The 27380-nt window shown below is 52.6% G+C and overlaps 1 protein-coding gene across 1 annotated transcript; it reads right to left on the minus strand.

Annotated features, from left to right (window-relative positions):
- Positions 1–24228: 24228 nt before the first annotated feature.
- On the minus strand, positions 24229–27169 carry LOC127020575 (apoptosis-enhancing nuclease-like). Its single transcript, XM_050903265.1, is given in 5 exon segments — positions 24229–25195; positions 25572–25772; positions 26075–26505; positions 26508–26753; positions 27147–27169. Coding segments are annotated over 4 exon segments (1077 nt in total). The 5' UTR covers positions 26749–26753; positions 27147–27169; the 3' UTR covers positions 24229–24991.
- Between the last annotated feature and the right edge of the window lie 211 nt (positions 27170–27380).

Genomic DNA, 27380 nt, shown 5'->3' on the forward strand with positions numbered 1-27380 from the left:
TCCCTGCACTAGCCAAAGGAAATGGGCTTAGATGATATAGAACAGAACAGAACAGAACAGAATAGAATAGAATGGAATAGAACAGAATATCTCAGTTGAAGGGGCCTATAATGATCACCTAGTCCAACTTCCTTCCTTCCATGGGGAAAAGCAAGCCCCTGGCCCTTTCCCATTCCCTGAAAGGGACAACAGCAGCGACCCTTAGGATGCTGTTCTTCATCAGCTTGTGCGTTATGTGGATACCAGGACCTCTGCCCCCCTGCGGTTTAGCACTGACCCAATGCCTTCCAGCATCTCAAAGTCAAGGTAGCGGGATTTGGGGTCAAGCAGAGAGCAGCACTGTGCAGTAGGGTGTCTATTGCAAAGCAGGCTGGGATTTGGCCTTTTGTTCAAGCACCATTAGGAGGAGGAGAAGGGAGAGGAGGTGCAGGGTGTGGTGCCACTGCAATTTTCCTAGTAGCAAAGCCAGTTGAAGTTCGCATCTTGCCAGCCTCCAGCTACTCGTTCCTCTCTGCTGTGAGGCAGCTGGCCACCCCACTCCATTGTGCCAACTCATGTCTAACTGAGTCAGGGATCTGTGTTTAAAAAAAACCCTTGAGAATAAATATAAGCTTTCTTACAAACCTCGATCATTTCACTGATTTTAAGCACAAAAGAGGTGCTCATCAACAGAAGTTTAGGTGAGGGAAGGGAAAAGAGGAGGGAGCAGAACCTCTCCTATCTAGTTTTCCACCAAAGAAACCATACCTGTTTTCCACCAAGACATTAATTCAAGCCCAGCGCACATAGGAGTCAGCACGGGCTCTGTAGGGAGCACTCACACCATCTCCTGCAGACAGCTAACCTGAGTAACAGGTAACCTGCCTTTTCTCTGCAAATACACACGGATCACCAAATCTCAACTCTGCTCCTCTAGCTTGTACCTCAACCGCCTACCAGGGGTGGTGTGGGCTGTCAAATGAGCATACAAAGCAAGCACTCACATCCCTCCATTGGCACGCTGCGAGGCCAGCTGGAAGGGATGCAGCTCTTGTGCGGGATAATGTTCTGCAGAGGCGACTGATAGCTGATGGGATGCGTAGCCAACAACATGGGGCTAGAGTTGCCATCACTGTGGTTGCTCTCCAGGGACCTAAGAAGCATATTCCCCATTCTTGAACTCAAAAGCGTGACTATTTTAACCCCGCTCTCCATGGCAACAGAGACAAAGCAATGCCGTCTCTGCTTCACGTACCCCCTCATTGTTCTCGTGAAGGGTTTGCTCAGATCCGACCACCTGAACTAGTGGCTCATAGCTAAGCCAAGCCTTTCCCACTCTCTACATCTCCTGGACAAATTCTTTCAAGAACTGCTTGTTCCTTTTTGGCCTCGGTATTAGGATTATTAAATAAAACTTGGATCCAGCTCTCAAAACCTTCCCCCAAGATGCCTTTTAATTAAAGCAGTGGAAAGAAAAGACCAGTCTAAATGTTGTAACATTTTTAATTAGTGAAACCTTTATTTTATTTGCTAAAAACCAAGATTACCTCTAAGTCCATTAAAATGAGTCCTTCGTTGAAAGGCTTTGCAGTATGTGTGAAAGGGAGATTTAAAGGATATTAATGAGGGCTTAAACATCTTAAACATGCTAAAATAATTGAAGAATGATATTTTTTAATGGAAGAACTTAAATAACCTTTTATTCCCACTATGCCAAGCGTGTATGTTTGTGTACTGATGCCTTTGAAGTTCACTTGAACATACACTTCCATGGGCACACACCTGCCTTCATCCAGAACCACCCATTCATCCATCCCTACTGCCATGAGGAACTGTAGTCCTTTCCTGATAATTCCTGAATAAAGACATGTCTCTGAGACAGGAAATACATGCTCAATTCATAAACACTTCAGCTGCAAGTCCTCTTACTTATGGTCCCATGACTTACTTATTGCAATGGAGGACTCTGTCTCCTTTGCCTTCAAGGGTTTTTAGGAAAGGGATTTTATCGTCTCCTATAAAAATGACTTAGCATTTTCAGAATCAGTTACATTTTACAGCTATCAGAGATATGAAACTATCCAGGTCAATTCCTGAAAGTCCAAGATGGTGGCAAGAGTTATTCCTACTTGGACACACCCTTGAGGGTTATCTGCTGGCAGGGCTCACTGGTCCTGACTTAGCACAGTACAGCCTACTCATATGCTTTCTTCTCTGGGAATCCACCGCATGCTTTAATGTGCGATGTCCATAGGCTCTTCATAACCTTCTGGCTGAGGAACCTGCTTGGAGAGGGCAGTGCTTGTGTTCACATAGGTGTAGCAAAGCTAAATTGCTCTACTTGCCTCTCCGCTTGGGTCTCTAGGAAACACCTAATTACTGTCATAGCTCTGCCATTGTGGAGAGACATATAGATGTTAGCTGGCCACACAGGCACAGGCCACATGGATGTTCTGTCCATGATGACCTGTTTTCTTTTTGGTTTTTCCTTTTGCAGGCATTCTTGTATGGCCTCTTGTTAGAGCAAATGAAAGAGCTTTGAAGAGACCTATGCGTTGTCTGTACATTATAGTTAAGCAACAGAAGGCTAAAAGTGGTTCAGGCAGCCAGAGCAGCTTTTTCACGGCAGGAAGGTCAAACGATCAAGTGGAGAGGATGCTGCTGGAAGTACTGACACTTTTCACATTGTGGAAACTTGCCTATCCTTGGTCAGAACAGATGGCCTGATTTTAGGACTCTTGACCACATAACTCCATTGCCTGTCTTCTCTCAGAGACCACGTCCATGGTCATCTTCCACAGGAGGTTCTTTCAGCTTCAGACCATGTTCAAGCCAAAGAATCCTCCTGCTTTCCAAGGCCAGAAGCATAAAACAAACCAAGCCAGGGTTAATCCATCCAGCCAAAAGCTCCACTGGATAAAGGGAACTGCAGTGGAAGGGTCCTGGGGCACATCTCTCAGCATGATACAGCTCTTTCACTGCAGTCCTCAAGCAAAAAAATAACCCTTCCCCCTCGCCCTTCAAAAGACCTATTCCTTATGATAGTAAAAATGTACTGATCACTATTAAAAACCCAAACCCTGCAGGAAAGCAGGGAGGGGGAGTTTATGGCCATTGACCTTTTAACTCAGGTTGGTTTATAAAGAGCTGTCTTTCTGTTGCACCACTGGGATTGTACAAGTTTCTTGGCCATGAATGGGAGCTTTGTAGGATTCTACTGTGTGGTCATTCACAGGCAATCTGTTGGTCTTTTTAGAGACGTTTAATAAAAAAGAAAACCTATCTGAAATACAGGAGGAGGGGGGTGAGCTGAGTATCAGCTAGCGACCCAATCAATGAGTGAATGTGTTTGGGTCTCCTCCCGGAAGAGAAAGCTTGTTTTAGGAATTTAGCCTGGCACTCGCAGGGTTCTGTTTGTATAGCCCTTTCATTTTAAAAAATACATGCAGGCAATTAAGAAGAGATGGCTTGGAGCAGGCACAGGGATAAGAGACAGGGAGGGAAGGAAAAGGGGAACCAAGGAAAAAAGAACAACTATTAGAACTGAGAAGAGGGCAACAGTAAGGATGAAGCCAGAACCAATGATATCTTCTTGTTCTGTCGGCACCGTACAATTCAGTGACTGATGGAAGGGTGCTCACTGGGATGGAGTAGTATCCCCCGAAGTTAGGGGAACTCTGGTCCATATGTGGTGGTGCTTGCTCCTTCCCTTGCCTCTCCCCTCCTCTCCCAGCTGGCTCTACTAGATGTTGCCTCTCATCTGCTCGTTTGCTAGAAGACCTTCTGCTGGGCCACGAGCAGTCATGGAAATCCAGCACTGGTCCCCCTGATGGTGTGCCAAGGTGAAAGCAGCTTAGACTGAACCTCCAGGCACCAAAACTCGATCAACCAACATGCTTCATCAGGAACGGCACAATTTGGAACAAAATCTGTTTTTTTGCTGATGGTTTAAGAACGAAGCACAATGTGGCACTGGGCAGGACTGGGATGACTGGATTCCACCACACTGTAGATGATACAGGGGATGAATACCTTTCATGCTGGCAGATGGATCCATAAGGCATTTCCAGAGAACCCAAGCGTGACGTGGTTGAAGCTGATTTGTGGGATGTTTGTCCACAAGGCGAGAACTTTCTTGGTCTCCTCGAGAGTGTGGAGGTCACCTTTACCTGCTGGTCACACTGGAAGCTGGACTGCTTCCAGCCTGTCCAAGCACCGGGCTGCCCACCAGACCAGCAGACAGGCCGGTCCAAGGAGCACCTGCCGGAATGGACAGATGCTGGCAATCTCTCTTGTGAGTTCAGTAAGAAGCCGTCAGCACAAGCCAGCTGTTATGGAAAGACCAGCCACACCACGAAAGGCTACCTTTGGGCTGACAGGGAAGACGAAGTCTCTGGCAGCCTGTGGTCACCAAAGAGTCCCCCGGCACCTGATGGAAGAAGTGCATCAACTCCGCTGCGCTAGCCAGCCTCCAATAAACCTGCCTCCCCAACTTAGCCAGCAGCTTCACTTGGACACTGTGCTTTCTCTTTCAAGTTGTTGCTATGAAACATTAAAACAACTACCCCCATTTTTCAACAGCGAGGGAAAACTGCTCTCATATAGCTTGATAAACCGTGCTGAGCTCCTTATATGACGAAGGCAATGTAAGTGCCAGGCACAACCATTAGCTAAGCTCATTTTCTCCATGTGCATGTGCATGTGTTTGTATATGCATTTTTATACATGTATAATATGTATATATAAGTCTTTACATAATTCATCAAAATGTTGGTCTGTATAATTTTCACCTTGCAACATGCGGCTTGTTAAATTCTCTGCATCACCCTGGAGTGATCAAAAAAGGATCTCAGCTGTGCTCTCCTGTCTCTGCTGATAGCCCTTGCTATCTATAATCTATCTTGGCCTTTACTCCTAAAGAAAATTAGAGACTTAATCTGTGAATAGTTACTAAGAACATTTAAGGATAAAATAAGTATGTAGCCTGGGGATAAGAAATGTTCACTGTTCTTCACTGGGGCTTTCAAAGAGCTTAAAGAAAATACCTCCCACCAGCTGGTCTACATAATGTGTGACTTGTACATTTGTAAACCTGAAAAGTCAACAACGATATATGATGTTAAGATTTGCCAGCCAGAACCCGCAAGTCATATACAGCGACCTTTGCTCTGTCCTTGCTAAGTTGAGGACTGGATTTTAGTTGCGACTGGCCGGAGGAAAAAAAATTGCCTTGTGGAGGAAAACTTTCCATTAGCATAAAGCCAAAAGCATCAGCCTGTGAACCAGCTGGACGTGCCTTTGCTCCAGGGCACGCCAGGGGCAAGAAGGAGGGGACATCGGGGTGTCCCACGACACATGCAGAAAGTCCCAAAATTAGACCAGCCCCTGAGCTGGCCAACAAGTGGTGGAGGGCCTGGGCTGGAGATAAGTAGCTGTGAGGTCTCTGTACCCACAGCATGGAGAAAGCAATGTCTGCTTCGGGAAAGCCATTGCTCTACACCTCTGGGGAGAGCTAAGGAGGGGCAGGGAGGAGATGGAGTCAAATCCTCATCTGGGTCCTGCTGCACCTCTCAGGCAGGGCCAGGGCTGTGTAGCCCTCCTGAAATGCTTTATTCCTAGATATACACCAGGGAAATGCTGGTGTCTTTTTTTCAGGGTTTCTGAGGAGCTGAACCGGAGGCCAAAGCAAACCAGGGATTGCTATCAATGGCTCCATTGAGTGCCAGGGCAGGCACAGCGCAGAGCTGCAGGGCACGGACGTTGAAATGAGGGGGCCTGTCCAATCCGTGGATCCGTAGGATAACGAAGTACTGGGAAAAGGGGGGGAAGGATGGAGAGATTGCCACCGAAAGTGTGGAAATTGCACAGATTTGGAGTTTCCACTCAGAAGTTCTTATAGGGTGCGAATTTTGGCAGAGCTTCGCAGCTCCCATGGTAACCTGCGGAGGATGGAGCCAGGATGTCTGGGGAGAAAGATGCAGTGATATGTTTCAGAGTCCCGGTAGCTGTCCCCTCGCGTACGTGAACTGGAAGCCTCTGGCATGACGCAGCATGCGGGGAAACACCACAGACCCTGACAAGATCGCCTGCTCCTGCGGCACGGGAGGCCGGTATGTGCGAGGCTCTGCCCTGGGTGCAACGCTGCCTTTGGCATCACCTTTTACCCCTGCTCACGGAGTTCACCAGCAAAACCACACACCTCTGTGACCAGCTGACAGCTTCTGACGGCTGCACGCACACACGGAGGTTGGCATTTCATGCGTCTCCTGGCTGCCAGGGGTGGGACAGATGGGCAGTGAAGCAGCAGGAGAAAAAGCAGAGATATGTGCTTTAGGATATAAAAACTCAGCTCCTCTCCTGCTCAGTTAATGGCTCTGAAACATTTATTCACCAAATACTTGCCGCCTAAATATCCCACCTCCAGACCTCCAGCTTTCTGCACATGGTGGTGCAGAAGTCTTGCTGTCACTGCTGGCAGCTGCCTTCCCTGATCTCCCAGCCAAGAGCTCTGCCCCTGGAAGAGGGAAAGGTAGAGAGACGTGCAAAAGAGGTAGGAACAAGATACTGCCAGGATAATGTGCCTTGCTGCAAGGATAACGTGCAAGGCACCAAGGATCTCTGAAGGAAGGGAGCCCAGCAAGATCATCCCTTCTGCAGACACAGGGTGCAGGCACCAGGCAGTCACATCTCTGCCATGTGAACTGAACACACTTTTCTGAAGTCTTGGTCTTGGAGACCTGCTTTCCCTCTGCTTCCCCAAAAAGACAGGGCCAGAAGGAGATTGTACTTGATCTTGGGCAGGAAGAACAGCCTGGCCAGGACACAAGCACATATCCTGCATTAACTCTCCATCACATAACGACTGCTGGATATGTTGTCCAGTGTCTCTAGGCATGGGTGCTGCTCAGCAGAACATCAGCATGTACTATGCTGTTAAAGAAAGCTCAGGTTCCTCTGGGTTTTATCTCTTTATAAAGCACAGTCAGACACAGGTTGTTTCTGAATGGCCAGAGAGCTGGGAGGGTTGTTGTTGCTACAGACAGCGTGAACGGGTGAGGTGTGGGCTTGAGGGACTGTGCCCAGGGAAAGTCATAGATACCCCTGCTTTCCCCAGCCCTGACATGATGGGACAGATCTGGAAACAGAAGCATCCTCTCCATGTGTACTGAGGCTTGGAAAATGAGCACGCTACTTGAAGAGCAATCCTTCAGGGCTCTCCTTCTCCTGCTCTCCTAATGGCAGTCAACACCGCTCAGGTTTCAGCCCCGCTTGTTGTCCTGCAGCTGGTTAAGTGATGAGAGGAGTCTGTGGTGTGCACACAAGCTCAGGCTGGCCTCAGGGGAAGGAAACAGAGGGGCTCGCATTGCTGGGACGCACACAGCGTGCTTTGGTACAGTGTACAGCCCGGGCTACAGCTCATCCCAGAGCTCAGCCAGCCCAGCGAAAGCCGGAAAGAGTCCTGGGATGACAGAAGGAGCTCTCAACTCTTCATCTGACTACAGCTTTTGTGAGTCAGGTTGTGTTTGTATAAACTGGACCTGGTTGCTAGCTGCAGGTTTTCCTGCCCATAACCACTGTGCCTTTTAAGGCTTTTAGCAGCGCCATAATAGAAATTATTACTGGCGACTCTAGCTCTGCCTTACTGTGGGCACATCCTGGATGGAGCAGCCAGTATGTGATAACACTAGGGAATAAGACTATTTGGGCAATTTTTCTTCTTTTGACAGCACTTGAACTACAAGAGATTCCAGTAAGAGAAATCCCTGGCAGAATGGACATGGAAAGAGTGATTTTTTAAGCAAATATTGGAGAGGGTGTTTGGAGTGAGAAATTGAGAAAGAAATTTGACCTGTGTCCTGTCAGAGCAAGCAATGCAGCTTTGACACCACAGACGTCCTACAGTCCGACACCTAGGGAGGGAAGGAGTTAAAGAGCTCATTTCAAATAAACACACATTTTCAAGAAAGCTGTGTTTTCTTTTCAAGCAGTGGACAAGGGAAAAAGGCCAAAGTCTTTAGTAACCCACTGGCTGACAGGTTGTCCCCATTTCTATTGAGCGAAGGGAAGATATTTGCCAACGCACCTTATCCAAATGGTGGGTGTGCCAGGCTGTTCTGAAGTTCTGCCCTTATTCATAGCCTGAATCTTCCCCTGAGAGCTTGTTGAGTGGTGGATGGAAAGTGCCCCCTTTGCAACCTCCATGGCAGAGCCAGGGGTCTACAGGAGCCTTTGGGTAAGCCCATGGCACGGACCTTATGGAAGAGTTCTTGATCTTCAAAGCCCACAGTTATCTTGAAACAGAAAGCCTCGTTTCACTCTGCCTTACTCACATCTTTACTTTTCCCATACAATGGGAACACGTGCCATATGCCCCCTTCACCAGAGAGCTGCAAGACTTGCTTTAGGGTGATGCGTTGACATTGCTGTGCCACAGTACCAGCGTGCCTGGGCTGCTCTTGACCCAAAGCAGCACACTCCAGCTGGCAAGAGAGGGGACGGCTATATTTTGGCAAGGTGGTGGTTTGCAGTAGCATGTGCATCTGTCCCTTTCAGGTTCAGATTTTCAAAGCCTATTGCTCTTCTGATGCAGCTCAAATTCACCTGCCAGACCTTCCCTGGGATAAACAACTGTCTCTCCAGAGCCCAGCGGCACAGGCTGCACCGCACCCGCTTACAGTAAGGAAGCACAACTGCCAGAGGACGGAGTGCTGGGAAAGGCGGGACTGTCTCAGAGAAAAAAAAAAAAAAAGACGTTGGACATTTATGTCTGTTGGAAAAGAAATGTCAGAGCAACAAAAGAAAATCCAGATGTGCTGCATTCACATGGTAACAGGCTAATTGGAGACAGCCCCACCTGATTTCTAGCACTTAGCATTTCTCTTGCTGTTTATTGACTGAGGATTTTCTCATTATTGGTGCCTCTTTAGGAGAAAATACTATTCTTGCTTGGCATTTGATTTTCTTTCAGAAATACTGTTTTTATTACTGTACCTTCAGCAAGATTTCCTAATAAGAAACTTGAGACCTTTCAGCTCAGCTGGAGTTTTGCCATGGACTTCTGCAAGGACACAGTCTTGTCTTAACCCAAAGGGCTGAGAATAGGGCTGGAAGGCAGTGGCAGCAGCATGTCTCTACAGATGCCCTCCTATGCTGCAGAAGCTGCAATTACAGCAGTGCAGAGTTGCTGTCACAGTTATATCAGCGCATTTGTATCTCTCACAAGAGGGCTGGAGGGGCACTGGACACAAAGCAATATCTCAAAGTCAGGCACAGGGTGCAGGATTAATCCAAAACCCTCCTTGTAAAGGGCAGCAAATAGAGGGAAATCTCTCTGGGATGGGGAGCTCACCAAACAGGCAGATATACCTTTCCCTGCTCATGCATCTCTTAAGAGAAAGCTTTTGATTCCCAGTTTGTTTTAATGAGGCAGGTCCAAAGAGGTTTCAATTAAGTATCTAACAGCCAGTACATTTTGCAGCTGTCTGCTCCAGTGGGGAATCTAGCCCCTTTCCAGTTAAACTCAGACACCTGCAGCTGGTGAGTCACCTGATGCTGAGCTGTGACTGCTGCTTTGTGGGCCAAAGTAATCCCATCTGTGTTCCTGCTGCCTCTGTGGCTGTTACACCAGAGAGAGCTTGGCCCCATGTAGACAGCAAACTTGCTCCTGAGCTGAGCCAGAGGAAGGCACATGCATGCAAAGCCCAGGATACCTCGCAATCCCCACAGCCTGCTTTTCCCCCAAAGAAAAAAAACCAGCCCAGCTACATGGCTGGCCCCTGTGCAATGCAGAGGAAAGCTCATTTCCAGTAGGACAAACCCAGAGTGAAGTGGGTTTCAGCATCCCCAGCACAAACCAAGGAAGCTGAATTAATTTCAGACATTTCTGGAATTTCAACTATTTCATCAGGCAGCTGTGTCCTCCCACAGGCACTCGGTGCTAAGGGTTGGCAAGAAGCAAGCTGATAGCCCAGCACAGAAAGAAACAGAGGAGGAAAGGCCAAGGCCAGGCTGGCGCCATCCCGGTGCTGGCTGCAGCCTCCTGCCCATCTTATTGCCACCCTGCCAGCACCTCAGGCCTTCTGCCAGGTCCCTCCGAAACACTAAAGGGGACCAAGTAGCAAGAGACAATCTTTGTCCCTGGATGATAACACATCCTTTCTCAGAGCCCTCCCCAGTGCCAAGCTTTAAATCTTGCTCTCGGGGCCATCTGAGCCCGAAGCAGATGCTGGCCGAGCAAACCCACTGGCAGGCTGTCCTGGGGCCGGAGCTGCCTGTGCGTGACAGCAGGCACGTAAGCTTGGTGGCCCATCAGAGGAGACATTTCTCTAAGGAGTGGAACAGGCAAAAAAAAAAAAAAAAAAAAGATCAGTCCCCTTCAAGGTTTTCAGTGGTGTAATAAAAGTCCCTGTGTCCTGGATGCCAGGGAGGTCTGGGGGAGGGGGAAGAGACGGTGAAAGTGAATTAAATGGGCCTTTCAGGAGCAGAGAGAGCACTTAATCTTCTCTAGCCCATTTAGTGCAGATGCTGTTGAAGCCTCCCTGCCATGATAGCCAGCAGAGCTCGGCCCACATTGTCTTTTGCAGACACCATGCAGTCCCAGAGGAGGGCTGAGCTGGTGGAGAGGAGCAGGGCAGGAGGGGAAGGGTGTGTGCTGGCTTGAGAAATAGTGATCAGCTTAGACATGCAGGATGAATCTGGGAGCACGGTGTGTCCAGGAGCATAGGGACAGTGTGCACCTCAACTTGGGATGAAACACAGTGTTTATCTCAGCACTTGCATACTTCTATGTCAGGTTTACCCACCTATGAGTAAGATCAGCTACAAGGTGGGGTGGGTGGTGAGGGAGCATAAGGCTGGGAATTGAAAGCATTTGTATCTGAAAGTCACCTTCACATGTGGTCACTAATGATGCCAGAAGGGACCAAAGCCTGGAAGGCTGGGTCAGGCTACAGACCCAACCCAAGCAGAGGGAAGAAACAGACACTTGTGTTACATGGCCAGGGCACAGGCAGTGCTCTGGTCAATGCCAGTAGGGATGAGGAGTGGGCTGCAGCTGCCAGCAGATCTTCAGCTATGCCGCTATCCCATGCAGGCAGCAGAACGCCCTGCTCACCACTGCTGTGCTTCCTGACCACATCTGCACAGCATCCTCCACTTAGGCCACTTGCCTCACCCTGTAAATATTTAGGATGCTCTGGCACCCATCGATGCAGAGACATAAGAGCAGGAGGAAGACCCCAGCGGCACAGGCTGGCACACTGCAAACCTCGGCCATGACCACAACCCTGCCCAGCTCTGCTGATCCTTGCTATTCCCTTGATCCATGGTTATCCTGCTCGTAGCAGCTGTGCCCCAGATGTGCCTCTGAGCATCTACAGCTCTCAGGACTAGTGTTGTACCCATATGATCACCAGCGCTTCTATAGCACAGCGCTCTCCCATGACCGTACCCCGGCAGCTCAAGAGCATCTCTGGATTTTTTTGCTACCACTGTCCTTCTGGCTTCAGCAGTGAAGAACACCTTGCTCCTTTGATCAGCCCTAGAAAAGAGACAGACCCAAACCCTGCTGCTGCAGTCAGGAAGTGATGAAAAAAGCACTAAGTAGCTGCAGGACCTGCTGACACCCCAGCATAGGGTGTTTGCACAGGGTGCAGCCTGAGAGCCATCTCAAAGACAGAGAAACTCCTTGGGAGTTACACTCCAGCGCATCCCTTAGAAAACACATTCCCAGCTCAAATACTCACCATTTTTCTAGAAGAAAAATAGATCCCCAAGTGCTTCTTCTCTGATAAGACTACAAAAGGGTAAATAGCTAAAACTAACTCAGAGTGAACAAGCCTGACGAGTGGGCTCAGATGAGGAAAACAACCCATCCCTCCTCCAGGCACCCTGGGCTCCCACATACTCACTTAAAACAGCACCAGAGGCAGCTCCTGCTTTTTATAGAACAGAGGCTACAGGTGGGCCAGCGCAGCCCTTCACGCCAGCACCGCTGAGCCTGCCTGGCTCAGCAGTGGGGCTATATGAGACCGGGTTCATCAGGGGCCTCTTCCTTTTGTGTAAGGATTTAGGTGGTGGGGGAGGGAAGAAAAAATAATTTTAGTTAGGCTGCTGGTATACAGCCAGCAGTACCTGTAGAGTCAGGGAAAATTGTGCTGAAGTGCCGCAGAGATGAGGAGTACTAGGAATACCTAAAAATAAAAGCCTTTGGATTATAAGGACTTAAAAGAAAGCTATTCCTTAAACAGTTAGTAGCTGCAGCCTAGGGTCAGCAATGCCTTCTGCTTGAGGCCGTGTGAACTAAACATTAATTGAGCCTCCCGGGTATGTAAGCTTCTTATCTACTTATACACAGTTCTTTATCTGAGCTGGAAAAAAAAAGAGATTATTAGCTGCTTTTAATGAACAGTAGTAGGATGTGCATGCTCACCTACTCTTTGCTGGAAGATGCTTCCTCCTCTCTCTGTTTCTCTTTAAAACTGTTAGCTTTTTAGGATATGAGCCAAGACTTCAAAAGGGGTGTAGGTGTCAGAGGCAGGGAGATGGCTCCTATTCATCATTTAGGGGCTGAGGGTGCTCTCAAAGCTTCTGCTCAGCTCCTTAACCCTGCAGGTGCTTCTCAGTTTCTCAGATTTGACATCTCAAAGCTGTCGCATGGGGCTCTCGCTGCCTTCCTGTCTTGCTTAAGCAACTCCCTATTTAGCGAGGCAGCCTTTGAAACCCCTTTCCGCGGCACCTCACCATGCCCACGCTCTGTGTCTGGGGTGCACATCAGAAGGGGAAGGCGGATGGGCCACAGCTCCTGGCGGGCACAGAAACCTTGAAGATGGACGTGGTGGGGTGGAGGTTATGCTGTGGGCAATTTAAATGCAACTTGCAGGCTATGAAAGAGCCTCTGTAAGACCCAGGTTCCTACATTGGAGAGTAGTGGACGCTGGTCTGGGTTGTGCTTATGGCTTGGTGTCCCGGTGGGCTTGGGGATGGGGGGCTTAGCTGCAGGGGGCTGGCTGGGAGCTACCACAGTTTTGCTCCATGCTTTTTAGGGAACATAGGAAGCAAAGCAGTGTGAAATCAGCACCATGTTGATGCCAGCCCTGAGCTGCCCTCTTCCTCTTGCCACCAACAGAGTGGGGGGACATGCTGGCTCACCAGCCCCGAGGGCCTTGTGCCAGGAGGAGGAAGCCGATAAGGAAGAGCCTATCTGCGGGAACAGATTAAAACCCCCTGGCCTGGAGTTTCCCAAGGCAGTCTGTCGCCAGCAAAGGGCTCGCGGGAGCCCTGTCTTTCCTCCTGCTGCCAGCCCTGTCTGTCACCCTGCTGCTGGCGTGCCTCCTGATGTGATCCCCGCTCTGGATGCCCTCGTGATCCGAGGGTGACTTCCACCAGCTGCTGCCTTTCTTTAATGTCTGGGAGCTGTGTTTTCTTTTCAGATTCTCTTTCCTGATTGTTTTGAAAGACAGATGCCCTCTGCCCCTGCTCCCTTTAAAAGCCATGGCTTTTCTTGCTACTAGCAGGCTGTAAACATCTTTCCTGTTACAACTGTGCCCTTTCAGTTGCTTTCTGTCTCTAAGCGTTGTTGCTTTTTTGTTTCTCTTTGGAAGTTGATTCTCATTTATTGCCCTCTTCTCCATAAGCTGCCAGTGCTGGCCAGGAGGGATGGGGTAATTTCCCCCCTCCTAAGCTATACTTCCTAACTAAATTACACCTGGATCCACTGCTAACCTTAAAGATGCTGTACTTGAGAGAGGATTCAGGCCAGGATGAGGGTTTGAGAGCGCTGCAGGGCTTTCTCCTTGCCCTTCCATTGCATTTGGACCTGGAGGCTAATTGGGAACCTCAGCCATGGGGAACCAGCAGTGCTCTGCAGCTTGGTCAAAATGATTTCGAAGCAAGGGCAGGGTGAGACGCAGGAGCAGAGCAGGTCCCAAAACAGGGTTTTATCCTCTCTGCTCACACCTAGGTTCAACCCAAGGTTTTGGTCAGTCCCTCTCCCTGCAGGGACCAAGCACACCATAAAGTTGACCAACAATGGAGCTAGAGGCAGGGGCAGGCACCTTGCAGCTCTGGTTCCTGGCCCTGATCCTGCTCTAAGAGGCTGATTCTTCCCAAAATCCTTCAATCATTTTTTTAGTTCCATTCTGAGCTCGGTTTTTCAAAGCTGCCTCTCCTGCTGTGTCTGAGGGCTGATCTAACATCCCTCTCACATGTCTCACTTCTTGTCCCTGCTTAGCTGCTTTTGCCCATAGGAAGCAGAGGGGGAAATAAAAACCCTGTAACTGAGGATCTCAAAGTGATTTGCAAACCACTCTTCTCCCCACTGTTATGCTGCTTGTTCTGATGGTGGGAAAACTGAGTCAGGGAGCTGCGACGGGATCATGTGCACTTATAGCATCAAATGCCTGGCAGTGCCGAAGCAGAACTGGTTTGCAGGGTCCCTGGTGCACAGCCTGACTTTCCACCCGTCCGCTTTACCCTGCTAACCAGACCCTGCGATACAAAACAGGCTGTGGTTGGCAGCGGTTGCTTTGCACCGGAGCCTAATAGTGCCAATCCGTGGGATGGTGACGATCGTTCAGGCGGGGGGGACACAAAGCGGGGAGGGAGCTCTTAAAACGCTGGGGAGGTTGGCACGAGGCAAAGAAATGCAGCAGTGAGAAGGCTCTCTTCCAAACTTATATATATGATTTAAAAAAAAAAAAAAAAACCAAACCCAAAAGCTGGAGCTAAAAAGGCATCTTGAGGAACGAAGCTGCTGGAGTTTTCCGAGAAGGCTCCCAAGATGCACAATGGGAACATCTGTACCTCGGCCGGCGCCTTGGAAGGGTCTCAGGCCGCAGAGCAGGGCTGGCGTCAGCCGGCTACAGCCCTGCCTTGATGCCGCCCTCTCCCCCAAAACCCCTGCCTCGGCACGGCTCCTGCCGCCGCCCGGCTTGCCTCGCAGCAAGCCGTAAATCCCCCTTCCCACGTCTCCTCCTTCGCCACGGGCTCGGCGGGTTTTGAGCAGCCGAGCATCCCGCGGCAGGAGCAGGGGAGAGGGAGGTTTGGCCCCGGGAACAACCGTCCTCTGTGCTGCCCGTGAAAGGCAGTTTCATTAGTCTCTTGCTCAAAACGGCCCGTTATCAGGATCTGCCGAGCAGGTCAGCCCCGCTCCCAGGGACGGAGAGACAGGCCAAATAGGTGCACACACGCATAGTGTCTTGGTCCTGGCACGCGTGTTTTCCAGCCTCGGGGGATGCAGGCAGCCAGGATTGATCCTGATCCTGCCTGTGAAGGCTATCGGGGGGCTGGGGGATGGCTGTCTGTCCCCCTGCCTTCATACCTGGTGCCCACTCCTGGCGAGGGGGTGAGCGTGTGCCCCAAACCCCTTGGTGGAGCCCAGCAAAGCCGCGCAGGTTCCTGCTGCAGCAATTCCCGTACACGGAGGTGTCGGGAGGTGAAATGGGTCCCTTGGGGGAGGCAGCGGTGGCCTGAGATGAGGGATGCATTTAGAGGCAAGTCCAAGGGAAAACTCTCTCCCCTTAAACCCATTCCCCATCAGCTGCTTCATCTTTCTCTCTCCCCACACCTACTGCCCCCATCCCCTCCCAGGGGGCTCGGCACTTGCTTGGTGCCAACAAAGGAGCTTTGAGAAGAGACAGAGCCCGCTTGTGCCAAGCATTTCCCACCGCCTGGGACAAGCGGCCATGGTCAGCTCCGGCTGAACAGGGCTGCAGTCCCTGGTCGGCCTCTCGGTGAGGGCATCGGTGCTGTGGCACAGCTGGGAGAGCCACAGAAGGGACCGTGTCCCAGGGATGCAAGCTGGGGCTCAGGTTTAGCCCGCTTCGTCCTGGCTAGCTTCTGTGCAGGACAGCCCAAAGCAGGGGATGCTCGGGGATGGAGGAGGGGACAGCTTTCTGGATGCTGCCCTCTTATCTTTGTGCCCATATTCCTTCATCAGCGTATGCATTAATGGATTTATTCTCTGTTAAATTCTTTGTGAACTGGGGAAACCTGCTGAAATGGGTCAAAACCAGACACCTTTAACAATTTTTGTGGTCTTTTAATGAAAAATTCACCTGTTTGAGCAGGCAGGTAGAGACTTAGTTCCCTGCTGCAAGTTTTCTCTGCTGAGCTACAAGTAAACATGGAAAACAGATTCATGTTTGTGCTAGTTTTGGCTGGGATAGAGTTAATTTTCTTCATAGTAGCTAGTATGGGGCTATGTTTTGGATTTGTGCTGAAAACAGTGTTGATTGATAATACAGAGATGTTTTAGTTATTGCTGAGCAGTGCTTACACAGCGTCAAGGCCTTTTCTGCTTCTCACCCTGCCCACCAGCGAGGAGGCTGGGGGTGCACAAGAAGCTGGGAGGGCACACAGCTGGGACAGCTGACCCCAGCTGACCAAAGGGATGTTCCATACCATAGGACATCATGTTCCGCATATAAAGCTGGGGGAAGAAGAAGGAAGCGGGGAATGTTTGGAGTGAAGGCGTTTGTCTTCCCAAGTCACTGTTACGCGTGATGGAGCCCTGCTTTCCTGGAGATGGCTGACCACCTGCCTGCCGATGGGAAGTGGTGGATGAACTCCTTGTTTTGCTTTGCTTGCACGCGCGGCTTTTGCTTTACTTATTAAACTGGCTTTATCTCAACCCACAAGTTTTCTCACTTTTACCCTTCTAATTCTCTCCCCATCCCACAGGGGGGAGTGAGCGAGCGGCTGTGTGGTGTTTAGTTGCCAGCTGGGGTCAAACCATGATAATGTTCAATGCAGCATGGGCTACAAAAACAACTCCTTCATAAGGGGATGTTCTGAGCTTACACAAAGGTAAATTATAGAGATGACAAGGGTGTGTAGCGTTACTGCAGCTTTTTTCCTGACACTGGACTTAGGTTAAACATGGGGTTTTATTTGCAGGGTTGAAGGCAGTGGATTGTCAGGTCCCCAGGCATGAAGGGGCAGGTCTGCCTCTTGCCCAGAGGTGAAGGTTTCTGAGGGTGGGAGTCAGCGGGGAGGAAGGTGCCATTCCTAGAGGTGGGATGAACCTGTGTCTGTCCAAGGCAGGAGCATCATTTGGTTGTTGAAGAGCAGCCCCCACGGAGGTACCTGGGATTGAATTCCCAATTTAATGGGTTGGCTTGGCCAAGCTTTCCTCCAGTGAGGGAGACCTGTAAGATCAAAAGCAGGCTCTGTAGGCAGTTGTGTTCATGTGCTCATTCTCCACATTTGTCCCCAAAACGAGAGATGCTGTGGAGGCCTCTGAGTGCCATTTTGCCCTCTTTTACATCTTTTTATTGGAACCAATGATGCCAGAGGCCAAGAGGACCATTCCTGCCTCCTGCTGACATTAGCTCCTTGAGGCTCATTGGCAAGGTGTCTCCCTCCAGGACATTTGGGCAGCTAATGCTGAAGGCAAACATAATTTCTCCCACGTTATTTCCAGCTTGATCTGCCTAGTATCCCAAAAAAAAAAAAAATTTTTAAAAATGAAAATATAAAAAAACCAATATAAAATAGGAGCAGTCCCTGGCCTTTGTGGCTCAGACCCTGACATCTGGACAGCTCTGCAGGACCTGGAGCGGTGTGAGTCTCTGCGCACAGGCAGGACTCAGGGTTTGCCTGGGTCAGGGCAGAGATGAGTAGCAATAAGAAACCATTTTTGGAGCAACTTTTTCACCCAGAACTGCATATTAATGGCATCTTAAAATGACAACAAATGCTGCTCTGTGTAGCTCTGGCTTTGATCTTTTCCATCATTCTGCTATTTTAAGAGACCAGAAGATGAAGGGGGATGCCGGCATGTCCTACAGTGCCACCACAGAGTGACCTTGTGTGACTTGGCCCCTGGAAGTTGCTGCTCGTGGCTGGGATCCCCATCTTATAAAGGCAGGAGTGGTTTCTAATAAAAGGGAAAGAGTCTCCATCCTGGCCAGGTGAAGGCCAAATGCAAACAGTGACCTCCCAGGTGGCAAACAGACCCCGGTGCTGACCTGCAGCAGCACTGGCTATTCCTGCCCTGGGCCCACGGGCGGCCCCGCAGATGCCCTGCATCCCTGTTCCATCGCATCCTCCTGCTCCGTGGCAGAGCTCCTCCCTAACAGAGACAGCTAGCTAATGCTGCTTTATGCCCATTGATTTACATTTCTAAATTAATAAATATCCTCCTAGTAACACTAATGTGTGTTAGCTTGTCTTACTCCTCTTTCCTCCTTGCACCGAAACTGCAGAACTATGGCTGTACATGGTTTTTTGGTGACGGTTGTGGATGGTTAGTTGCTATTTTACTCAAATGCATTCACCGTGGAATTGCCTCTTTGCCCATCCCATCTTCTCTTCCTGTCTTGGGGATGTAAACCACCTTCACAGTGGTAGAAATATAAAATACTGAGGGATTCAGGTAAACGCGGGATACGGGAGCGAGGCCAGTGCTTGTAGCGTGTCACAGGTCCCAGACCCTGAAGCCCCAAAACGCGCAGGGATTTAATTGAGCGATGCAAGTGGCTTTCACGCTCCTTCTGTGCTTGTGACCCGCCTAAAATACACCCTGGGAACCCGGGGCAGAGCTGGGCCCCGTCCCATCCCCAGCCTGCGAGGGGATAACTCAGAAACCAGCAGCCCGAGGGCACCATCTAGTGAACAGCCGGGACTGCACAAACCTGGAATGGGCAGAAATGGAGTGAAAACCAAGGGGGGTGCTCCCTAGGGAGTCAGCCCAGAGCAGTGGAGACTCACGTTTTGTGCTTTCCCCCCACTCCAGTTATTTTTTGATTTTCTCCATCAGGTTCCCCCAGAGAAGAGCCTTCGCCACGTTCCATCCATCGCGGCAGAGATGTTGGCCTGGGGCATACCACACTTGCTGCTCTGCCCTGGTCAGGTGGCGTTGGAAAGATGATGTTATTTTGTTTTCTTGTTTGCGGGGGGGGGAAATAATAAAGGGTTGTTTCTAATGCTTTCTGTGGGGGCCCGGGTGTGCGGGAGCGGAGTGGTGCAGGCAGCTCTGTTGTCGGGCAGGTCTGAGCTGGAGGCATGGGCTGTGCTTTCAGCTGAGCTGAAATCTCCCTTTTGAATTAGAAGTTTTAAAAAGCACCACAGGTGCTCTAACATCTCCCCATCACCCCCAGGGTGAGCTGGTAGGGGAAAAGCAGGCTGAAAGACCACAGGTTTGGTGCAGAGCTTAAAGCTCCCTGAGACGCTGCAGCAGCTGGGGATGAAGGAAACGCCATGCCACACTGCTGCTGCTGCTCCCAGTGCCGGGTGGGCCGAGCTGGGTTCTCTCCCCACATTGCCTTACAGGGAACTGCACGCCTTGCCAGGAGAGAGCTGACCTACAGCTTGCTGTTCCCCTAGGAAGAGGCGTTTCTGCAGCCCAAAAGTGATGCTGTGCCTCGATATCCTCTGCCATTGTCCCCAGCTCCCAGCCTGCCTCCTGCAGCGTGTCCCCCTGCCCACTGACCCCAGGGCCAGCCCCTGGTCCCCCCAGATGTAAGATCAGGGGTTATTTTACGATCTGCCTCACAGAGAGGCTATCGCTAAGGCCTGGGCTTATGCCCAGGCCCGACCCTGCTGTCCTCAGAGCCCTTTCCCTGGGCAGCTGTCGGAGGAGAGAATCCCAGGGCAGGAACAAGGGAAGGTGACATCTCCCAGTAAGACCACAGTGGTGACCAATTGGCTCCTCCTTTACCCGGCGGTGCTGGGGAGCGCCCCACATGCCCCCGGCACTGCACCCCGCAAACCCTTCCTGCTCTAAAGGTGGCATCTTCAGCAGCTCACAGCCCCCACAGCCACTTGGCATCCAGCCCCCAGCTCACCCCATGGGTGCAGGGCTGTGGGGTGCCCACAGCAGAGGTCCCCTTGCCACGCTGGGAGTGAGCCCGGCATCGAGGCTGCCTGCACAGGGGGATGGAGCCACGACTGAGCAGGAGGGGGTTTCTCCCCTGGGGGCTTCGTTGTGTTGTGCCTGCAGCAAACTCTTCCCGTGCACCCAACACATCTGCAGAGCAGGGACTAAGGGGTACACGGGCACTCAGGTGGGGCCACCCCAGCCCGTCCAGCACAGACTTTGCAGCCCCCTTTGGGGCCAGCTCTCTGGGGAGGATGGAGCGTGCCGGGAATTGTGCTTTTTCCTCTCATCTGCAGACAGTCACGATGGTTAAGTAAGTAAGTAAGTAAGTGGCTTGTTTTTCATTAGGAAAAGGCTGTTGCTAGGCCACCCTGGTCCCTGGCATTGGTCGGGAAGGGGTTTTGCAGCCAATCCAGGAGGCTGTGCTGGCGGTTCATGCACACACACACACATGCACACGCACACGCACACATGCACACGCACACATGCACACGCACACCCCTCCTGCAGCTGAAGTGCTAAGCGGCTGCCAGATGTGCCTATTCATTTCCACATCACACCTATTCACTTCTTCCGGCCAAGCAGGTTATTAAGGCTCCTGAGATTTTAATTTATAGCCAGCTGCGAGTTTTCTGCCTTCTAATTTACGCTCGGGGCATAGAGGAGAGGGGTGATGGTGGGTGGGGGTACCGATGGGGTGGGGGTGCAGGGAGGCCAGTTCCTCCCTCCGCTGCAACTGGTTTGGTCTCTGGCGAGTTGCGTGAGCAAAGCCTCCACTCTCTGCCTGCAAAATCATCCCTCTGTGTCCCCTCAGCGAGGGGACAGACTGCCCCAGGTTAGGGGCTCGCTCTGGGCTGTTATTAGGTGCCAGCATTGCTCCACCCCAAGACATTTGGGGCTTATGTGGCACTTCAACCACATGTACCGTGATAACCAGAGCCAGCATCAAAGCAAACCAGGTGTTTGATCAGGGGATGTCACTCCCAGACGTGGTCCCCATGCAAACAGCCCCCGGCAGCCGGGAGAGGTGCTGGACCATGACCAGGTGCTGGCGATGCAGGGCAGGAGGGTCAGACACATCCCTGGCACAGGGTCTCCTGGTACAGCTGCTATTCTGCTATGGCGCTGTTTCAAGCATCCTGTGGGTGTCCGACACCCACCCAGCAGAAGCAGAGCCCTGGGTGCACGGGCAAGGCAGGGTGCGAGCAGAGCCCGGGATGTGAGCAGGGTGGGGGCATGCATCCACTTTTACAGCTGCAAAGCTCTCGCCATGCAGGGTAGGAATAGGCACCAAAACATGCAGAAAACCGTGGACAACCCACGCAAAACTCAGTTTCTGAGTGTTCCCCATGAAAACCCCCATGTAGCAGGAGGGCAGGAAGGAGGAAGCTCAATAAAAGCAAGGGAAAGCATTGAATTGCCGTCTGCTGCTCAAGGAGAAGCTGTTGCTAGACAGAAGTAAAAGCTGTCGCCATCGGCTCCCATTGGCTCAGCCCCACTCCAATGACCGGCTTATCAGTTACCTGCTCTTGCAGCTGGCTGGAAAAAACTCATTTGACAATGTTTTCGCTCTGATAAAAAAGCCCATTGCTGGATTCGTGGGCTTGGGTTAATCATTATTCAGGGTCATTGAGATAATGGCCGAGTTTTCTGCAGATTCTTCAATTATCACGAAATTTAGCGTAAATGGTGAGACAGCCCAGCTCTCCTTCGCCTGCCTAAAGATGCTCAGCCTGCCTGAAGATGCTCAGCCTCCCAGAATAAGCACCAGCGGGCCGCTCGAGTGATGAACCAGAGCGAAGGTTGGCTGCTTTCAGCCATAGCAACTGCCTGGCATGTAGGTGAATATTCACAAACACCTGTGAAAATCCTGATTAGCTCTTGAAGGGTTTACCGGGTGCAAACAGGACGAATGTTGCCATTCAGATTATTCAGGGCAAACATCGCTTCGTCGGCAGGGAGCGGATTGCCACCACCCCTCACCATCCGTGGTGGGGTTTGCTCATAAGCAACCCTGCCTCGGGGGGCTGGGGGGCTGCAGTGCACAATGTCGGGGTTTTTCCAGCCCTTCAAATCTGATGTAAATGGGGATTGATGCCCCCAAATCTGTTTCTCAGCTTCCCCAAGAGCTGGAGATCACGGCATAGAGGCAAAGCTTGCAGGGCATGTGAGCACCAAAGAGCAGCCGGCCTTTGGCTGCCTTGCTGCCTTCAAATTTGTCCCCAAAGCAGGAGGTGTATTTCAGCAAGGGGTTAAATCAGTGCGGTGGCAGTGGGAACAAGCTCTCAGAGGCAGCCTGGGACTTCCCCAGTGCCTCACGACACTGTGCAAGCCTGGGGCTGCGCTGCCAGGAGGGCATGCAGGCAGCCGTGCAGGTAGGCTGGGGGAACTCCGCCGTGGGCAGGCAGGGAAAAAGCTGCCCTGGGTCACAGGGGATGAGTCCTTAGAGAAATCTGTACCTTGCCTGGAGCCCAGCCCAGGCTTACTTTTGGAAGTGGGTCTCACTAAAGTGTTTGGATGGTCAAGACTTCAGAAATGTTTTTTTTTTTTTTTCTTTAATTATGCCTTCCCCTTGCTGCTGGCTGACGGCAAGGCAGGCTGAGTCACAGGCTGATAAAGCCTCATGGCCTTCCACCTCCTTTTGCAGCTTTCTCCAGCCTCACCCCAACGTACCCGGTCTCACATCGAGCTATCACGTGGCTTAGGGCAAGTCAGTGCTATGGGGTGCTGAGACAGGGTGGGCTGGGGGGGACAGCAAGGAGGGGCTCAGGTGGACAAACAAGCTGGGAGCTGTGGGGTGCCCCATGCAAGCTCCCCATGAACCCACGTACCCCCTGAGGGGATGCAGTTATATGGGCCAGGTTGTATGGCCATGCATCCCTTCGCTGTGCCCTTCCTCCGGGTCTGCTTTCCTGAGAGCAGAAGACAGCACTGCTGCGTCTGCTTTGGGATGCCACCATCTTCTGATGGTGGGTCTGCTGACCCGCTGAGCTTTCACCTTTCCTACAGCTTTGCTTTCCTCCCACCACCCCGGGAGAGGTGGAAGTGGCGGAGAGGAGGAAACAGAGAAAACCCTGTGCCAGCTGTGCTCCTCCTGCACCCCCCTGGGTGCCCCCCTGGGGTTCAGGTCCCTCCCATACCCTACCAGGTCCTGCTGACATTGCATGGCATCGTGCTGGGCCTCAGCTGAGCTGCACCCCATGGCGTGCATGCAGGGTGGTGCCGGCCGTGTTTTACAGCTTGCTGCATCAGGAACACGCCTGGGACAAACTGGCACGAGTAGGATTTAAAGACCTACCGTGGGGCCATGTTTCCTACCAGGTGTGGTGGAGAGTGCCTAGACCATGAGCTCACAGCACAGCCCAGGTTATTATTATTTCTATTGAAGGATGGTTGTGCTTGGGCCACCAGGAGGGCAGAGATTTTCAGACACGTCCAATGTATTTCGAAGTGTTTCTGAGCTGTCCCCGGCTTCCTCTGCCGGGCAGGGAGGAGTTAAGATGGGAAGTGCAAGATGCGTCTTGTAATGGCACTGATGTGTGCGTCAGATGTGCCTGCGTCACCCGGCTCCCTTGGCCGCTTCCCAAGGCTTGGGCTGAGCTCTCCTTCCCTCCCCCGGCCACTGGGAAAAGCCCGGGACCCGTCTAGCCTGGCCGCAGGGGACACGGACTCCATTCCAGTGCTGGCTGCCATACCCACACTGCTGTGGCCAGACTCCCGAAAGCCCCCGGGGCGCTGGCAGCACTCCAGCCCCCTCCTGCCACCTCCCGTCTCACAGCCTGGGCAGTGCAACTGGGGGACCCCTGTGCTAAAGGGATAGCCTCAGCCTTGAGGCACCCAGCAAGAAAATACTGATTTTCTAATAACCATGGTTGGTTGGTTCCCCGGGGAAATGTGTGACTCCCCCTGTCCAGCCCCAAACCCCACTCCAGTGCTCGCACACCCAGCTGGGGTACGTCTGTGCAGCCACAGGTACCTACATCCGTCACCCATGAAGCAGCAGCCTGCACGCAGAGCTGCTGCAGGTGAGCATCACCCCATCCCCACGCTGTCACAGCAGCCCACGCCGCAGCGCAGCATCATCCCCACCCTGCAGAGCAGGCACAGCTCTCGCTCCCAGACCCTGTGCGCAGGGACGCTGACTTGCAGGGTGAGCAAATCCCAACAGTGCCTCTCCTTAAGTCAGGGAGCTCCCCGAGCTGGGACAGCCCAGCTGCTGGAGGGTGACACAGCACGGTGCTTTCTCTTGCACTGGACTTTCTCCAAGCAGCCAGCAGCGCTGGACCGCAAGGCTCTGATTGAGCCCATCCCCTGCTCCTCCTGCCTTTGCAGGGCTGTCCCCAGAGTGCAGGGGACCAGCCCATACCCCAAGGAACTGCTTACTCCAGCCACCATGAGGCCACTCAAAGCATCTTTTCTGGTTGCAGGTGGGTTTTAAGCCCTGGGGCATGGCATGGTACACAGGCAGCCATTTGCCAATGTCATCCCTGCCCTCTCTCTCCTGGAGAGCCATCAGATCATGCAGCACGTACACACGGGTTTAGCAAGAATAATTTTTAATTCAGAATTGGACAATTATGTGACTAGTCTATTTAAAATGAAGTGCATCCTATGCTCTTGTCCAGGCTGGACATTGATTAGACCCAGACTTTCTTTTCAGGCTTCACTGTGCAAAGAAAGTGAGGAGGAAACTGGTTGTTTAACTGGCACCGGATGGTTTGCAGCCTTTGGGCATCAGCAAGACACCTCAGTCCTCCCACAGGAAGACTTGCCACTTGCCCACCATGGGGGTATCCCCTTCCCAGAGGGCATGGGAGATGCCCTGGCAGCCCCAGCCCACCGCTGCAGCCATCGAACACCCATAGGGGCTCCTCCAGGCTGATACCAGGTCCCTGCTCATCCCCGAGCACCAAGTGACAGATGAACACGGTGCAGCCACAGCGCTTATTTCTGTGCAACAGCAAGAAGCTGCAGACAGCAATTTCAGCAGACTGCCGGTGTCCAAGTGTCACCATTTCTCCGTCCCCGAGCGGGGCTGGGGGTGTCTGACTCCCCTGCGCTGCTGCCTGCCAGGGTGCCAGGCAGAGCCCATGCGGCACAAGCCCCAGGGAAGAAGGTCAGCAGCCACCTCCACCTTTAATAGCTGAAGACACCAGGATGGCCCGAAACACGTGGAGGAGATGATGTCCCCCATCACAGGCTGCTTGCCATCAGGTCTGTGGGCCAGTACCGGTCATCCATGTACTGGTTGCTGTCTGCAGTGGGGTCTGTGACAGGGCTGGGGGGCCGGGTGGGCAGGCTACGGGCCAGCTCTGTCTCCCACTGCACCTCCACCAGTCTGTACAGCTCCATGGCTGTCTGAGCATCCTCCACTGATGAGTGCCCTTTGCAGCCAACCTGAACAAAGGGGGAAAAGCCTTGTTAGATGAAGGGGGTGGCAAAAATCCCACAGGTCACGTTGTCTGCTTGCTCGGAAGGACACAAGTACTGAGGGTTTTGGAGACTGCAAAGGTTCAGTGCAGCCCACGAGATGCAGGAATCTCTTGAGCACTTTCTAGAGGGCACAGGTCCTGTCCCTAATTTACTGAGACGCTTAATGGTCAGGTTGGGAGGTCCTGGGCTCCCCCAGCTTGATCATAGCAGGGAGCACAGGATGAACAAGGTTCATCTCCATCTCACAGCGAGCACCCATGGAGATGGGGGACCAGGCTGACCTAACAGACTCATAGCAAACCCAGGAACTGCTCCCCATCTCAAGGTTCCTGGTGCTTACCTGGATCTTTTTTTGGAGCAGGTGCCTGGCCAAGCTCTTGAGCGAGATGCTGGCCCTGCCGGGCAGCCCTGCCCTCTGGTTCAGCATGGGGATCCGGCTGGTGTCTCGGGTCCTGTCTTTCGGGTGGAAGTACTTCAGGGCTTGGAAGTCATTGTGGATGGCGTGTCCTACCACAATCTTGTCTTTCAAGATCTTCAGGATCTGGAAGCGTCAGAAAGGGTTAGACAGGCGGTGCAGCAAAAGAAACACCAATTAAGCATAAAATAAACCATTTTGTGTTAAATTCAGTTCCTTCAGTTCTAGCTTTTATGTTCCCAGAACGGAGCAGTAACAAGCAAACCAACCCACTGCACAGCTTCAGAGGCTCCCTGTCCTGTGCTTGTGTCTATGCCGCAGAACAGCTCAGCACGGGCCAAAAAATATCCCAACTTGTGTCTGGCAGATAACTCACAGCATTTTATTTATTTATTTATTTATTTTTAAATTTCTCTCTTTTTCCTCACCTCCGCCTGGGCAGCCTTGAAGGGAATTGCGCTCTTCATGTGCTGCTTGGTGATGCCACTCCAGCGTGTCCGGTAGTCCACGATGGGGAGCTCAGGCTGGACGTATTTGTCATAGATGACGTCCCCCTCGTAGTTCACCACAGAGCACCGGGCCAGCTCGCTCAGCCTGCCCTGAGGACCGGTGCCCACCATCTCGCAGTCGATGGCCACATACTTGCCTGGGCGCAGGATTGGGAAGGACGTCCGCACCCCCTTGGAGCTGCCATTCCCCTGGGACAGCAGCACGGAAGAGTGCCTGGCTACGCTGTCTGGAGAGGCGGACGGGGACAGGGATGGGGAGACGACCTGTTTGGGCTTGGGGACTTTCCCGCAGCGCGGTGCCGTGGTGCAATCTGCCTTGGTGAGTGTGCTGCGTGCCTCCGGCCCCGCACGGGGGCCTGGCTGCCCAGGCGCCTACGGGGGCTCAGCAACCCCTTCCGTTCCAGCAGTGCCCGGCGCTCCATGAACCGCTGGTGCTTACGGCTCTTCTTCTTGCTGTGACCCTGCGGTGAGCCAGGACCCTCCGGGGGCTGAGCACAGTCCCCCACGGTGGGGCCATGGGTGCCCTGCAGGGTGGGTGCAGACACCTTCGGGGTGGGCAGCAGCGGGGTCATCTGCCCTTTGCCAGGAGGCATCCCTGCTGGAATGGGCACGGGGGGGGCATGAGTGCCATGCAAAAGGGTCCACATACCCCACAGCATCAACACCTCCCCCCCCCCCCCCCCCGCGCTGTGGGCAGGCACAGCCAGTCCAGGCAGGAGCTATGGGGCAGGGGAAGGGGGAACACGGAAACATTGTCACACCCTGTCCCTACACCCTTGCCCCCTCATTGCTCGGCCCCTGCCTGCCCCATTCCCGGTCCCAGGTCCCTGCCCACCCCCTTACCAATCCGCAGCCCCCTGCCCACCCCATTACCTACCCCCTAGGGCCCTGCCTGCCCATTACCCGGGCCCCCTCTGCCTCAATCCCGGCCCCAGTCCCCTGCCCACCCCATTACCCGCCCCCGAGCCCCCCCGGTTGCCCCCGGACCCACCGCGGCCCGCCCGGACCCGGCGCGGCTCCCACGTGTCCGGCCCGGAAGCCGCCGCATTCACATGCCCGGGCAAGTCCCGCCGTGGCCACGCCCCCTGCCTCCCCATTGGCTGCGCGGGAGGAGTGATTTGCATACAGGGGGGCGGTGCCCACAGCCGCAGCGGGGTAGGGCGGGGCTGTCGCCGCCTCGCTATAAGGCGCCTCGGTTATAGCGCGGGGTGTGCTTTCGGCGAGC

This window comes from Gymnogyps californianus, chromosome 11, assembly GCF_018139145.2.
Source record: "Gymnogyps californianus isolate 813 chromosome 11, ASM1813914v2, whole genome shotgun sequence".
Classification (NCBI taxonomy): domain Eukaryota; kingdom Metazoa; phylum Chordata; class Aves; order Accipitriformes; family Cathartidae; genus Gymnogyps; species Gymnogyps californianus.